This window comes from Astatotilapia calliptera, chromosome 12, assembly GCF_964374335.1.
Source record: "Astatotilapia calliptera chromosome 12, fAstCal68.1, whole genome shotgun sequence".
Lineage (NCBI taxonomy): Eukaryota > Metazoa > Chordata > Actinopteri > Cichliformes > Cichlidae > Astatotilapia > Astatotilapia calliptera.
In genome coordinates this window covers 26,585,447-26,602,597 of record NC_137433.1, presented here as the reverse complement: position 1 = coordinate 26,602,597, position 17,151 = coordinate 26,585,447, and the positions used below count along the sequence as shown (strand labels likewise).

The 17,151-nt window shown below is 40.9% G+C and overlaps 1 protein-coding gene across 2 annotated transcripts in view; it reads left to right on the top strand.

Annotated features, from left to right (window-relative positions):
- Window positions 1-17,151, top strand: part of efna5b (ephrin-A5b) — a 108,840-nt gene that overhangs the window by 78,797 nt on the left and 12,892 nt on the right. For both annotated transcript variants that reach the window (XM_026188779.2, XM_026188778.2), the window contains exon 2: window positions 10,448-10,740. In XM_026188779.2, coding sequence (XP_026044564.1) covers window positions 10,448-10,740 — 293 coding nt within the window. The remainder of the gene's footprint in view (window positions 1-10,447; window positions 10,741-17,151) is intronic.

Genomic DNA, 17,151 nt, shown 5'->3' with positions numbered 1-17,151 from the left:
TAGGTAGTTAGATTAATGAGAGGTTGAACAGGTGTACCTAATGTAGCGGCTTGTGAATGTGTATTTGCTAGAGTCCTCTCGTTAAGTATGAGGAATCCCCAAAGGAAGGGATCAACAAGGTTTTCACATGACATCAATGATGTATAGACGGGCACAACTATAGCTACAGTCTGTCAGTAAAGCAATTACATAGCTCAGATAAACACAAGAGTTCACATTTGGCTTCCCATAGCTCCGTTTTTAAGTGTTACATACCTAACTTATCCTAATCACAGAAGGCTTGGCACACACTCTTTCCGTGCATGTACCCACTCTATCTCTCACACACACAAACAGTATATTGTTAGTGGTTTGTGAACTGCAAAAGAGGTGCAGGTTTTATGAAAGTGGTGACATTATAACATACGGTCAGAGCTCCATGGCAACCTACTGTGAAGGTCAGCCTCTGTGTGTGCATTTAGTGCATAGATATACAGTATATGGGGATGTCAGTGGGTGTGTGTGTACATGATCAGTCCTACAGGTGAAAATATTGTCGAACAAGCATGAAGCAGCACACACTCGACGATTCTTCTTTTTTAATCCGTGATTCTGATTTCATCTGTCCACATATTTATCTCCTTTTCTTTTCATCCCTCCCTTCCCTCTCTTTTGGAGCTTTCAAACCTTAATACATGCCTTTCTTCTTTTTCCTTCCTCCCACTCTGAATCTCTTCTACTTATCACTCAATGTGATTCCATGATTTTTCTTTTTTGTCCATCTTTGCCCTTTCTGCCAGTTTTCCCACTCACTCCACTCCTCCATCTATCTGCTGATCATTTGTCCTGAGAAACAGAGTAAGGAGGGCTTATAGAACAAGTACTGGAGTGGGCTGATATTCTGCTTTTCCAATGTGCCATAAAAAGGTGGATGAAAGTCAAAAGAAAGGTGGGGGAGAACAGATGTACTTGCCTTTTTAGACAGGAGAAATCTACTGAACAAAAGCCCTCTCTGTTCTCCATTACTCCCTCTCTAGCTTGTTTAATGGGGTTTTTTTTAATTGTTGTTTTTTTTTTTTTAAACACAAAACAGGAAATAGTTTCCCCTCCTTAAATGTCAATGAGAAATAATTTTAATCAATAACAGAAATATCTGTTTAAAAAACATAGCAGGGCCATTACTAAAGTCATTGTCTCTAAGTCTCTTGTTCCCATAACATTTGCAGAAACCTTTAGTGGCATTACAGCAAACATGAGGAGACCAATCTTAATTCTCTATGTAAGTCTTGCAGCATTTTCTACATGAATTATTGTGGACTGTAATTATGAAGTTCAAATAGACAAGGTTTTTGTCTTACTGTACAAAAGGTCATATACAAAAGCTGAGCCCAGTGCAGGCAAACAGTCCCAGTTATGTCCAAGCTATTATCTCAAACCAGTGAAACAAGGTGGAGGCAAACCCTAAGAGAAAATGCTAGTTTGCTACCATCAACCACAAGCATTTACAGGTTTCACAGATGGCTTTACTCAACATGATGTTGTTCACTGAAATAAATATATAACATTTTTCTTCTCAGGTTTGTACTTGATAACATGCTACAGTACAAGTACTCTTGTACACAATATTTAATGAATCAAAGCTAACTGTATTCTTATCAAGGAACTCATTTCTAACCTAATAGACCTAATCAACATGTCTGATGAAGACTGACATTGGCTATGTGCTTGTTTACTTAACAACCAGGGTGCTAAGCATATTGCGTGATGTGATGGTGCATAATACACTCAGCAGTTGCACCATACTCCTATTTTTTTTTTTAAGCCTACGCTGATGTTCTGATCTGTCTGTTTTTCCACCAAAACCCCATTCGCCTTGTTGGAGTAATCTCAACACTTATGTGACTGATTTTATTTGATGGCACTCTCTTTTCATCTGACCCGATAAGCTGACAACCTGGCATGGCTTTTAGCTGAGTGGAGCTAGTGTTGCACACACGGGTGTAAAATTTCTCTTACTACTGTTTTGCAAGTTCTGCTGTATTGTTTCTGTTGTGTTACTGTAACGTTCCCGGAAGATACTGTAATGTAATGAAAAGTGAAAAATGAACCGCATGGGAATATCCCCTTTAAGCTGTGTTCCTGGATGTTAAAGGAGGATTAATTAAGGTAACTTTTTTCCCTTTTAAGAAATAAAGGGTACGCTAACTCATGATCTAGAGGATAAACATTTGGGAATATTTTCTTTATATCCCCAAAGTCTGCTCTCTGGTTCACTCCAACTTATGCTGTCCCAGATGAAACAACATCTATAAGCAAGGAAACATATGGCAGCATTCTCTTAAAGTCCCAAATGTTCTCAGTGTGAACATAAAATAACCAAAATAGGAGATCCTCCCCACCCAAAGTGATACTGGGAACTATTTCATCACTAAAACAGCAGTTTTTTTTCTAGGCGTGTTCTGTGGCAGTTTGGGATATTTGTCACCTTTAGATCATATAATGTCCCCAATATCCCCCCTGTGTTATTTCCTACAATTATGAGAATAGGTAAAGTAGATACATAAAGAAATTTTAAATAAAGAAGCAACTTCTTTTCTTTTAATTTAACCACATTTTGCCTCATTCAAAGAGACGTTTTAGATACGTTCGTGACCTACACAGGAGACATTACTCAAGCACCCGAGCAGTGTATTGTGAGTACAGCGCTCCTTTGTTAGCATCATCATTTTCAGTCCAGCGACTGTTTCATCTGCATTGATGAGACCATTTTAGTTCCATTTAAGGTTTGTACCAGTGACATTATGCAATGTCGACTACTGTACACAAATGAAAGCATGCACCTGGGAATGTTTTCTGTGTTTACACGTGCATAATAGCCTACCTATCAAACTGTTTAGTTATGTCACTTACAAAGCATTAATTGCTGCAGACACATGGCGACTTTAAGTGTTTGTGTTTATCTAGCCTCTTAGAACCTATCGAGAGCGAGCTAGCCAGACTGCCTGACCAAGTTTTTATCTCCATCCCTATTTGTACAGGATGCCCTTCTCTCCCTCGCTCCTTCTCTCACTCACATCAGGAAGATGGGTTACACGGCTCAAAGCCGTTTCATTGCCACTGTTCTGTCTCAGCTGCCAAATACCCTGTCACTATAAAACAATGACCAATGATTAATGGCCAACACATTTCACCACTCAATGATACATGGCCATTAATTGATAGCAACTGCCCATGTGTGACCATGAATAAGCCCACATGCATCTACAGGCAAGCACACAATCCACTCTGGACCCAGTAAACATGTCAAAGTATACAGTATTTACAAAGGGATTGAAGTGGGCTTGGGGCAGCAGTGATTCAGAAAAATGACCCCAGGGTCTGACAGGATGTTGGGGGATGTGCCATTTTTCCCTGACTCCCTTGGTGATGAGGAGAGACATAAAGAAATCCTTTTACACACAGACAGATATACACAGGCCCACATAGACATATTCAGCCATTCGCTCACACATATCGCTTTTACACATCAGTGTTACACATCCATAAAAACGGCTGTTTGGCAGAGGAGTGAGTAGATGAGCTCAGAGGAAGTATCTGTCTGTCTTTTTTTTCTTCTTCTCCCCCCTCTGTTTTGGACTCGAGCAGCAGCATGCTGATGCAGACTACATCAAACACTTACTGGAGCCCTACATCTTGCTGTTTCACTCAGCACCAAGAGCAGAACAAGAACTTGTCTGTCACTGCTCTTAATTCATTGTCTCCCTGGGGCAAAATGACTGCTGACAGACATAAATGGCAGAAATGAATATTGTAAGATCACAGTCAAGGGGTGGTAGGGGTTGAGGTGGGCGGGAGGGGAAAAAGAGTGAGGAAGTAAAGGACAGGGAGATGAAGAGGGAGAAAAGACTCGGAGAGGCGAACGAATGAAACTACGTGGGAGTGGGAAAGGTGACGAAAAGCATGGGCACGTCCCTCACTGCTGACAGTCGGTATATTATATTGGGCTGACCACCTGCTCTGAGCCTGAAGTTCACCGTCCATAAAGCTCCAGCAGATGGACACAATAAAATGCACCATGACCAGCAGCTATGCACTTCTGTGTGTGTGGATGTGTTTGCACATTATAGTCGATATCTAGCATGAACACATAAAAACATGCCTGCATTCATAGACACCTGTCCCGCAGGCATACCAGTAATATATGATATTCTATAGGTCTGATGACACTGTGTCTCATCCTCTAACCCCTCCCAGCGTTGTAAACCTATCGACCAGTTAGTGAGCGAGGAATGCGGCTGTCAGCTCATGCAACAAGTTGACATTTCTCGCATGTTCTGACTTCACTGCGCCCCTCTCCAACTTCATAGCCATCTCTGTACTTCTTCAGTAGTATTTTGGGATTTGAATCTCTCATCAATGTGCCCTTTTTATAGCTGTGGTCATTTCTCTAAGGAAAATGACAACTTTGCTGCAAAGTTGTCAAATGGGGCAAAAAAACCCCCATAACTGCCAGAAAATGCAGGGCGATGTGTAATTATTGTATTGTATATCGTCCAAATGTCCATGTATTCCTAGGTTTTTGCTCGGCAACATTATTGTATTTTGCATATAATACATTCTTACTAAATAACACTGTTTTTTAAGCGTCCCATATTCCATTATAATGTGACAAAATGATTCGTTGAAGCCTCCAATCCCAATTCTGGCTTGGTATAACCAGTTACAGAGGGTTGTCAATGCCCAGTTTATGTGTTAACCTGCTGGAGAAATAATTTTAGGACTTGTAAAATGTGCAACCAAGAAAGCTGCATTGTCATCCTTTGCCAGTTTCTCAGACACAAAGAAAAATGCTTTCCATCTCAAGGTCCCAAACTGCTAACATAGCAGTCAAGATGACTGTCGAGCACAGATACTGGATTCAGTTATCAGTTCTTCACCCCTCTCCCCATTACACTGCTTTGCCATCAGTAATAAGAAGGTGAATATCTGGCTGGAAAGGCTAAATCCCTTTCTAACAGCTGTTATCAACAAGAATGATGAGCAGCAGCCGCTTTCCTCTTTCCCTTTACGTCTTTCTGTCTGCCAGTACTGCCTTTCTTCTCCTCCTTTCATCTTCAGACCCAAACCAAACATCTGCAATTAGACAAGTGTGAAAACTATATCTTGAAGTGTTTGTTTTGTGTGTTTGGAACATATGTGTTGAATGGCCCTCCAAAGGCTTTTGCATGTATTCCCTAGCCGGGTTCAGTCAGAGTTCATCTTCTCTTGGCTAAACAGATTCTCCCTCTGGATCAAAATCAACAAATTATATTTCACTTTAGGAGGACATACATAACCCCACCCGCACCCTCACGCACACACACTAATACATGTAAGCACACACACACACACACACGGTCAACGGGATGCAGAGAAAAGTTGAGGGAAAAACAATAAAAGACTTGCCTTTTAAGGTCCCAGTGCATTTCTAGTTTCTAGGTTACTGTGATTTGATTTATCAAGCAACGGAACATTGCCTGAGGATATTGAATTGAAAATATATCAGATGTTTGAATTTCAACAGGGAGTGTTGAAATAATGTAAATAGATCTGATTTGGGGTCATGAGCAGGACTGGGCAAAGCGAGAAACTCAGGCAGGCGGAAAAAATCAAGAAAGAAGGGGATGTGAGCGAGAAAATACATTTCAAAACTGGGGGAAGAGAAGAAGAGACAAACAGAGATGATCTTTTGTACTGAGGTAGATGGGGCTTTGGCTTTGTAATACATGCAGCTGTCAGCAGTGTCTAATCTTAGCATTTCTTGTTAAAGTCTGTGCAGGTAAAAAAAAAAAAAGAAAAGAAAGATGAAGCAGAGTTGTTCCAGGGATTTCTTTCTACATAAAATGTTAACACTATTTTTGCCTCCTTGTGTTCATCGGTGTTGTCATGATCATTTTTACGTGACACCAGTGGCAGTCTCTCTTTGTCAGCACACGTTGGGATGCACGTTATTGCTGCGTCTTCACCCTTTACGTCTTGGAAAAAAACAAAAAGAAAAGAAAAGCGAAGAGCACGTTTTAGAGCATATTTTCTCATAATACAGAAGCAAAGCATTAACATAGAATGATCGTACCTCTCTGATACGCTGTGTTAGTCATGAAGCAGCCTCTGCTTTCGGGTCACACCTCTGAGCAGTAGTATTTAGAGTACTGCTCTGCCATGCAGTCTCCTCTTTCTACTGGATCTCACTTATTCAACTGGTTAGATGGTTTGGATTACTCTCACTCTGCCTGCCACTGAGCTCTTGCTCTCCTCCTCTGCCTTTCTCTTTCGCTCAGGTTATCTATCTCTCCCTGTCCTTCTTGCTTTCTGTCTGCAGCTACCGATGCACAGCTCAGAGAAGTGCCTCACGAGAGCGCATAGGCCTACAACATGCGCAGGACCTGTGTGTGTGTGTGTGTGTGTACGTATTTGTGTGTATGTTTGTCTCTCTGCGAGTGTGAATGCGCCCGAGTGTATGCACAGCAATGTCACTGGGCTGTGTAATTGAAATGGAAATGAGCCAATCAGCAACTGCAGTGGTTTGCCACCTTACCCTGAATTCACTTCACTGTTCCAGCTCTCCCAAACTTGCTCTGTTTGTGACTCTGCATGTGCAAGTGTCTCTATGTGTGTGTGTGTGTGTGTGTGTGTGTGTGTGTGCGTGTGTGTGTGTGTGTGTGCTGACAATACTTGCCCCTTCAGTTTTAACCCAAAGGGCCTGAGGAGGCGGTGTGAAAATGTAATCAGTTGGCAATAAAGATTATCCCTCACACTCTCTCTCTCTCTCTCTCCCTCTCACACTCACACACACACACGGACACACACACACAGACACACACACTCATGCTCTGTGTCCAGCTGATTTTCCTCGCTTTGTGTTGTGACCCACAGCTCGCTGGGACAGCTGTGGCATAACAAAGACATGTAATTATCACCATTTGACAATTAGCCTGCTATCCAAATTTGCTCCTTAATTACCTAGCCATTTTACTGCTGGAAGGCTTCCGCTGCCGTTCTGTGCCGCTACAGTTTCTCAGAAGAACGGAAAAGATTACAGCTCATGACGCTGCCAGAAGTTTGTTCTAAAATACAGGGAAGCGTCTCTGGTGGCTGGGTGGAGTAAATGTTTAGCATTAATAAACGGTCTTCAAAGTGCTTTTCGGTGCGTTTCCCATTCACACGCTCACACACAAATGACAGCAGAGTGTTTACCTGCAACTGGAAACAACTCAGGGTTTAGATTCTTGTGAATGTGGAGGAGCTGGAGATTGAACCAAAACACCACTCTTTCAATTTCAGAGTACTTGCTGAATACTTTACAAGATGCACGTTTATCTTACATTTAAAGACAAAATCATGCATTTTAATTGGATCATTTAATGATCCTTTTGCACATTCTTTTTTATATTTGAGTGTAGCAGAACTGGTTTTTATCATTGATAAATCTCTTAATTTGTTATGACAGATGGCTGAAAAATTCTATACCCTCCACACATTATATCCCTGACTTACATATGCAGAAAAACCTGTAAATTAGTTGGCTTGCCCTTCTGCTCATATTTTGCTCTTCTTGATTTTTTTCTTTTTGGTTATGCCTGTCACTCTTCTGGAATCTAATGAAGCACTGCTTTAAATTTACATTACATTTGAGCAACATCTTGGCGCTTCTTCATCCAACATACAGACCGATGTACGCTTGGGGAAAACGTCCAAAACATTGCATGATAATGAACAAAGCAGAACTGACTTTTCTAAAAGTTCGTAAGGAAAATGAACACTTTTTACAAAAAATCCATGAAGCTACATCTTGATGAGTCCTTCCCTGAATGGTGATGGAGGTTTTAGAGATTTGACTGCTCACACAATCATGCCATGCACATGCAGCTTTTGTAAAATCTCCTTTAATGATGAATGCATGCTTGAGTAACTCCTGCAAAGATGTGGATTCACCAGGAGCCTGGCAGTGCTATCTGCTGCGTTCAGTCTTGCTGTCTCTTCTTTGTATTCTCTCACCCTCTTTTGGAACCAGGTCCTTTCTGTCTCTGCCTCCCTGTCTGTTTCTCACCCTCGGTCTCTTTCTCACTCGGTGCCATTAGCAGCTTCTGGCTGTCTCACTGCTGTTCCTTTGCCAATGTGCCAGGGTGCTCGCTCATCTGATAACACACACCTAATGTATGTGTGTGCCTGTTTCTAATGGGTGTGCATGTGTGTGAGGGTTTGTACTAGTTTTGTGCTTGTTTCATATACGTGTGTGTGTGTGTGTGTGTGTGTGTGTGGGTGTATATGTGGGTGGGTGGGTGTGTGACTGAGTAGGTTACATGTTACAAATGCCTGTCCTGTCCCTTTTTATGTGCTCACTCACCCAAACATCCTCTGCTTCATTTGCAGTCAGGGCCACAAGCCACTATTCTGACTGCTGAGGCAGGGAGAGAAGGGCAGCTGAAACATCACACACACACACAGGCACACGCACGCATACAGGCTCCCTCTCTAACACTCTTTCTCGCTCCTGCTCACACACTCGCAGAATGTACACATACACATAAGCTGGGAGGAGCGACCGGGAGAATTTGACCATTAACGCAGTGACATTTTAAAGCAGCGCGAGAGATGCATGGCTCTTCCTGGACCTCCACAGACATGTTTTAAATGAAATGTTACAGATGAGTTGCTCTATGCCTTGGTTGTAAACACCCTCATGCTGATATTTACCCTACTCGGGTAAACACAGAAGAACAGCATTTCATGCTAGCTCATGCTCAAATATACACACGTGCACACAAATATTCCGCGCAGAGCCAGAGGACACACATGATCGCGGTAATGAGAAATGGCTTGGTTCAGTTTTGTTGCTCAATCGTAGCAATAATTGTTCCATTACACCAACATGAAGAAAGTAACAACTAAAAGGCCCCAAAACCAGATTTTTTGCTAAAATGGCTATTTGATCTTCAGTATCAGGCGCCTGGTTTTCATTGTGATTGTTATTCTCTGCAGAGTGACCAGATAAACTGCAGACTGATGCGAGCCAAGCAGGATTTCAATACATGTGTTTGATTATAGGAGCTTCAATCTTTAGAGGCAGAACAATAGAGCTGGAGTTTTCGAAATGAGAAATCAAATAAGTGGTAGGAAAGACAGTGAAAGCACGGTTTCAGCATCCTTTAAAGGCAGTATTATGGTATTTTACACCATGAGTTAGAATTTTTTTTGTCATTAATTTGACCTTGTTCTTTCTAACTGCCTATTCGCCATATACAAAGAGACATGCAGTTTTTGTTTCTTTAGAAATACACAATACTTAATGGACATGAAAAGAAAATACTGAATGAGAAAAGGTCACTATGCTGCTTTGGTGCCTCAAATCTAAGCCTAAAAATTCTTATATAAAATGAATTTGTCCTGTCGTACGCTTCTTGCCTGTTGTGGGGGTTGAAGAGTTCTTCCCATAGACAGCAGATGCGATTTTTTTTAATTATAAGTTTAATTATAAGATCCAAACTCTTGTAAGGTTGTGCTCCCACGACATTTAACCAGGGCCTCGCCTCACGCCACCTGGTTTCTCTGTGAAGCGAGTCAGTCACGCCAGCTGCGTAGGAATTGTCAACTCTGCGGTTCACATTATCACTCTTGTTCTGCTTCAAGTGTGTGCGTGTGCCTAATTGGGGCATCCCTAGCAAGCTTACAGGTGTTTGGCATTTTCTCTCCAAACCCCCTCGTGACCCAGAGGTTAGGGTCACTCCACCCTGGGTCAACGAGAGCACTCGCAATGCAGAAAATGCTCTCTGATTTTGGAGGATGTGAAAATTCCACAGATAAGAGGGCTGTGTGTTGGGCAGCAGAGACTGTGGTGAGATTGTGTGCATGTTAGTGCTAGCCTGTGACAATGTGTGGCCTTTTGATGAATCTCCCTGTATGTATTGAAGCCCTCTGACCCTGCGTGGCCTGTTCTAGATCATTGCTGCTGTAAAAATGCCTCACTGCACAGCCCTCAGAGACAGTCTGGCCCTGTATTTTTCCAATCACTGACATTTACTGGCTGAACCATCCTGCCATCCTATATCTCTGTGACCATTTCTACTCTACTTTTTTTTTTACTGTACAAAAATCCTCAAGCAAATGTATTTTTTTTTTGTTCCAACTCTGAGGAAAACTGTTTGAGGAAAGATGTTTACAGGGAGAGTTGGATACTTCATTTTGCTACCATTCAGAAGGCATATGCACAAGTAAATATTTGTTACAGAGAGAGATTTATAGATAAACCAACCCACTTAGATTTATTGATGCTAGAGGATGAGAGTGTTGGTGCATGCAAATTTTCACCAAATACTGAAAGAGTGCTGCGAGATGTAGCGTGTTCACATAAATCATTCAAAACTAGGTTTGCATTGAAAATAATTTTGAAGGTTAACCCTTTTCTGCCTCCTTCTTTTTTTTTCCCAACCAGGTTCCACCGTGGGGATTACCACATCGATGTGTGCATAAACGACTACCTTGACGTCTACTGTCCTCACTATGAAGACACAGTGCCTGAGGAACGGACAGAGCGCTACGTCCTCTACATGGTCAACTATGATGGCTATAGCACGTGTGACCACACCTCCAAAGGCTTTAAACGCTGGGAATGCAACAGGCCGCACTCTCCGAACGGGCCACTTAAGTTTTCAGAGAAGTTCCAGCTCTTCACTCCCTTCTCCTTGGGCTTTGAGTTCAGACCGGGCAGAGAATACTATTACATCTGTGAGTACCTGCTCTGAATGAGTATATGCTGTGCATTACATCTACAATACACTGTAGAAGAAACAGCAGTGAAATAACAAGAAATGGCACTACTAATACAAGATTTAGGCTGTTTTACATATTAATGTCGCATTAATAATAATACTGTGCTGTCGTGTGATACTTCCAAAAGCTGTTATTTTCAAAAAACAAAAAAACCAACCCAAGCATCCACAGAAAAAATACGAATCCCAAAAAATGTAATTCAACAGGAATAACATACCTGGAAGGCCCTTTCCTGACCCACTGTTTATCTACTACTACAACAGCACGAGAGAGCCGCTATTTCCCAACTATGTTTTCTCAATTTTGCTGCAGAGCTTTGAGGGTGGCATTACAGTGATCCGAGTAGATGCTTTCATGCTCTGCTTTCAGCTAAGCTTTTCACACTGCTCTCGTCAACCACAGAAAACTCTTCCCTAAAATGGCAATGGAATTCATAGGGGAGTTAAATTGAGACAGTCTGAAAGTTATAGCTCTCTTCTCCTGCTTCACAATACTGTATCTTTCAAAAAGGAGTGCCCTGCTCTCTGTATTATATTATTCTTCTGTGTAGCTTGTGTTCGATGTTAAGTTCTCTGCTTCTTGGCATAAGAACTGAGCCTAACTGACTTCATCTGAAGTTGAGGCCCCTGGGAAATGAGCTTTTATCAAAGTAAGGTAATAGGGGAACTGAATGGCACGAGTCCTTCCTCTACAGTAATATATGCACATGGACAGAACATGAGTTATATACTCGTATAGTCACTTTTCTTGGTTAAAGAAAGGTTAAAAAAGAGGTTTCTGTAATTGTCAGCCTGCGGCTTAAATGGAGCTCAGCGCAGCTGTCACAATCCCATGTCCTTTTGTTTTCATCTCCCAAAGATGACTCAGGAGCACAGCTGAACTCTACCTATACACCGCGATCTGTTTTCTAAATTGGCAGGCTTTTATGAAGCAGTTAACCCGACAGCTAACCGACACTTGTGTGCTTTATTCCTTTCACGTGTTTCCTCTTAGGGACTGGAGTAAAAAGAAAAGAAGAAAGGGAGGGAGGGGGAAAAACAACATAACTGTATCTCACTAATGTTTGCTATTGTTTTCGTGCTAAATAGGTGCTGTCAATCTCAAGCTTGTCTATGAAATAATCTTTCCCCGAAGCCTTTCAACAATCAGGTTTTTGGCCATTTATCTGTTAAAAGTAACCAGATTTTCCTTTTCTTTTATAGCCAGTTCACACTGACACATACTAAATCAGGAGGGGGGGGGGGGGGGGTCTCCAGACTTGGGAGAGTTGATAGGGGTTAGTGTAGGGTTATAAAATTCATCCACTCCCTCAAGTCTCTTTTTGCAATTTTTTTCCCCATTTCTGTTGAGAGATGCTTGTCCTAAGGGCTGGATTAAATTACACTGCGACCGACAGGGCTTCCATGGAACACATCCATTCTGCTATAGCACGCCATATTTTGTTTAGTGGCCCGCGGCTTCATTGGCTATTGAATGATTTCAGCGTATATACTCACTGGCTAGTGTGGCGGATATTAAAGTCATCTACCATGAAGTCATCTGACATGTGATTTCCCACTGTCATTGTGTTCAGCCTGAATGTCCACAGGAAGCAGGGGAGATGGCTGCTAATGGATTGGACAGTCTCTTTAGGAGACGGGATGTAAAGCTGAAGAAGGGATATGGAGAGAGGGAGAGCTAGTCACATTTTTACATCTTTACAATTCATCTGTGGCAGCTTCTGTCATCATCATCATCATCATCAGTGTGATCACCGAATCTTCTTAATACACCAGCGCGACAAAAAATGCAACCTTTTCAGATATTCAATTGTAGTAAAAAAATACAAATTTCTAACGCAGGAAAAACTAAAGTGGCAAAATTAAATCGTAACAGTATAACTTAATCGCTGCAGTGTTCCCAGGGATTGCATTTTTACCTTAACATACAGTTTTTCCCTTTCTAATACTGAATAAAATACTAAATGCTGCAGTAACTGGGAGTCTCTTTTCTTGTTTGCAAATCAGCACCAGGGCATCAGCTGCAATATTTTACAGGCACCTTGAAGTGAAGTCAGCTTTTCAGGCAGATTTCCCTCATGTGCTGTATGCTCGCAAGCCGAGTCTTTATTCAAAAACACTGAACTTTGTCCAGATGCTGGCTGGGTTTTGCCTGCTGTGTGTTTTACAGATAATCCTCTAACTCCATTCAAACGTATGGAGAAAATATTTATTTTCACTTTAACCCTCTGTGTCTAATATTTGGCAAAGTGACACAAATAAGCAATAAAAATAAGCAGGTTTTTTTTTAGCTTCAATTCCCTGTGTTACAAACATACCTATCAGCTTATTGGCTGTTTAGACTAATGTGTTTACAAAACCTTTTTGCAATCTAAACAGGAAGAAACACATCCATCCTCCTTAAACCAATCTTGCTTGCAGATGGAGTGTTTGCTCACATTTCGGGAACTACATTGCAAAAATATCCAGTGAATGTGCACTGAAATCTAATAAATAAACCTGGTTTTCTTGGGTTTGTTGTGTTTTAAGTAAACACCTGAAAACATGCATATTCTCAACCATCTTTCCTTCTCACCTTTTCATGAATGGGAATCTTTGAGCACATTCAGTGTGCCTGCCATTTTCACATGAAATCACAAATACTCTTGTATGGTGTGCAGATAAATTCTAGCGCTAGTGTGGATATAACATAACATTTCAGTTTTACAGCTGTTGTTTATTATCATTTATTAATCTCAGTTAGGGCTTACTATGTTGCGCTAAACCCTAGAATGGAAAAAATGGGTTAGTGGACCATGAGCCTGACAAGATGGCATTATTTCTGTAGCAAAGATTGAGTTGGCCAAGAAAGTTGGAGTTTTAATAGCGTTTAGTGCAGCGTTTTCTCTTGGTTTCATTGTTCCAGTGTGTTACTAAGCCTTCTGCAGGAATATTTTCAGTGTTACAGTTGCAGCACTTTGTCAATGTCTAATGCCATCATTCTTATTTAATGAAGTGAATACACGGTTTAGCTCTTTTTAATGATAATGATGATATTACGTCCTATAGTTTCTGAGATGTGAATGCTTATTCAGCTATGAAACTATCTTGCTGATATTTAACTTGACTGTTATTATGATAGGATTTAGCCAACTACCTTGTGACAATATCCAGTCTCATTATTGTTGCTAATGATGAAAAAGAAAGAAAAAGACTGCTGTCAAATTCTGTGCAACCGCGAGTAAACACTAATTAAACTCTGGCTCGTGCTGCATCTTGTTAGGAACACCTAAGTACTGGCTGTGCCAAAATTTTGTGATTTATTTGAAGCATGAAAAAGTTGATTCCTGTGGGGTTCATGTGGAACGTGAACACGCAGTACATCTGGCTTTTTTAGCTAGCTGTTAGTTATCACACTATGGGGAAAATTGGCACAGTTTAATTAAAAAAACAAAACAAAACAAAACATCCAAAATTCAAACATGATTTCACTCATTTACTTATATATTTATTCAAATAAATATATATATTTGCCATTTAAAGTGAAAAAACCTGTTATTCTCCATAGTTAGACTGTTGTGTAAATGTATAGTGTGGCATAGCCAACAGAGAAAATCTTAGGCATCATTACCCACTGAAGCTGGCTATGCTGCATAAACGCTCTCAACTGAAATGTCAGTGTGTCCCAAGGCAAAGGTCACTATCCATGAACACACAAGCTGAGGTAAGCAATACTGTGAAAGCGCTCATGTACTTGAGACGTAATAGTTTATCATGCATCCTAGATTAAAAAAAAAAAATCTGTTCACAATCAATATTCCTCAGATTTGTACTCATTTTGAGTAAGCACAGTCTGTCTCCATACACAACAGAGGCCTTTTATGTAAACGGTGCTGACATACAGTATCAGAATATTAATCTTTTCCTTTCTCTATTAACTTTCTGTAGCCAAATGACCGGAGGGACTAGGGGATGAAAAATTTGCCCTCAGCAACGTGATTGATTTGCTATCTTGTTTGTAGATGAAAATTAAGATGTCAAATCATATTCCTGCAGAGAAAACGCCCCTTAATGGTGTTTTCGCCCTGTGAGTTTGATGCAGGTCGAAGGTTGATTTGTTGCATCTCTGATAAAATTAGAGAGAGGAGACAGGGTTCTGCTGTCATCTGCTTCGAGAACAGAAAGCGCTTAATCAACGCTAGCAGGATGGAGGAAATTCACTAAAATAGAGGTCATAATTCTTCATTGTAGTTTGCGTCATCCTGTTTTTCTCCATTTGAGGCAGTTAATTAAAGATGTAAGAAAACAAGAGTCGGTCAGGAGCCTTATCTTGGTGTACAAGTCAACGCAAAACAGAGTTAACAAAGTAAATAATGGTGAACACATTCAGATGCAGGAGGGGGATTATCTCAATGTTGGTCACATAAGCAGTTCAGCAAAATGCAGTATTCTGCAAGTGTCTGCCTCCATGAATGACAGCTGGGATAAGCCTGGACAGCGGGAGCCCTTCTTGGGTCACAGTTCACAGAGCAGTCTTGGTTTAAGTGGAGCCCATCTCGCTGAATGCTGATGCAAGCACAATTTTCTAATATGGACACAATCCACAATCGTGTATCAGAGTGATTTTAATCAAAAAGGGCAGGTATCCAATATCAGCGGCACCTCACCGCAAGCAACGAGCGAGCAGAGTTATGATGTTTATTAGGCAAGATTTGTGAGAAAAAGGAAACTACTTGGAGTAACAATGCAGTGGCAGACCGGTGGTTAAAAAGACATTTTCTTGCCGTTTGACTTGCTTGCCTTCATAGACTGGAACTGCTTCTCACAGAACGCACAATCAATAATATCTTTGTGTCTTATCTTGTGGTTATTACAGAAACGAACAGTCCTTTGGAAAGTCTGTGCATGATATCAAATGAACACTTGTTTAATGCGTTATCAAAACCCAGACTGCGGTGGCGATTATATCCATGCTGTATTACAAAATGAAAAACATTTAGCAAAGTTTCAATCAGTCTCCAGATGCCCGTAGGCTAAAATGCGAAATGCTAATGCAACACAAAGCCAAGACTGATCATAAATAGCGAGCTTAAAAAAACAAGAGAAAACATTTGATATTTATAAGGCTTTTTTACAAAATCTCATAAGACATATTTCAGCTTTTCTGGACTGCTACATGCACACAAAGCTTTAACAGATTCTTCAAGACGTGGACTGTAGCTGTCTCGCGATTGACCATAAATCCCGTGATGCGCCATGATCCTTCAAGCCACTCTGGAGAGGAGAGAGAAGCAGAGACAGAGCAGGAAATGGCAGCCACAGAAAAATGGCATTAATGGCAAAAATGAAATAAAGGCGGGGGTGGCGTATGTGCTCTGTGTTTTTCCGGGGCTATGGAAGACTTGCTAATAATGATAAAGAGTCAACTCAGTTCCATTTGTGGTACAAGGAGGTATCCTGCATATGGACGGGCATCATCCATTCAAATGAAAAATCAGGGCTGTCATTGGCATTCAGAAATAATCTGACAACATGGAGTAACACGACACTTGCACAAATGTATACACACTCATCCACATTTTACATAAATAAACATGGACAGATACACATAACAGGCACCCGGATCCACACTGTCTGGAATGCATTATTATAATCCTGATAGATGGATATACATTCCACCACTATCTCCCCTGGTTACTATATCATTTATTGTCTCTCTCTTATATCTAATCCTCTCCTTTGGGTTTAATACAGTACTCCCCACTATAGACACAGACATATAAACGTGGACATGGGAAGGTGTGCTGTCACTAAGCTGTGTGCATTTCAGCCTGTTAGAAGCATAATAGAGTCATATGTTATTAGTTTGAAGCCAGGGCCTTCCACCGAGGGTCTTGTTAGAATACCTGCTCAAGTACAAACTCAGTGGGACTGCACGTTTAACAAACTTTACGTAAGAACAGGAGGCAAATCATCGTTCAATAACCTCAGTGAAAAAAATAAATTAAAAAAAGCCACAAATCGCACAACATTTGTCCTATAATCCTTTAAATCTTAATAACAGAGCCACGATTTCCACAATGACCACCAGAACATTTATTAGAAGTCCCAGATTTACAAAGAAGACAGAAGTCGACGGCTTTTCTGCAGGAGTCAGTTCAGATTCAGGGATTTTTTTTTTTGGGGAGCTTGTACTTAGCAGCTGCCAATGGCACTGCTTTTTTAATTAAGTGTCCTCCCTGTGCCTCTTTGGCACTAGATAAGCTCAGTGTTTTTGCCTCCCAGAATGCATGCCACAGATACAAATGCATAGGTTTGATTATTTGTTCTAAGTGATTAATACATATTTTGAGTATTCAAAAACTAAATTACTACTAATAAGAGACTG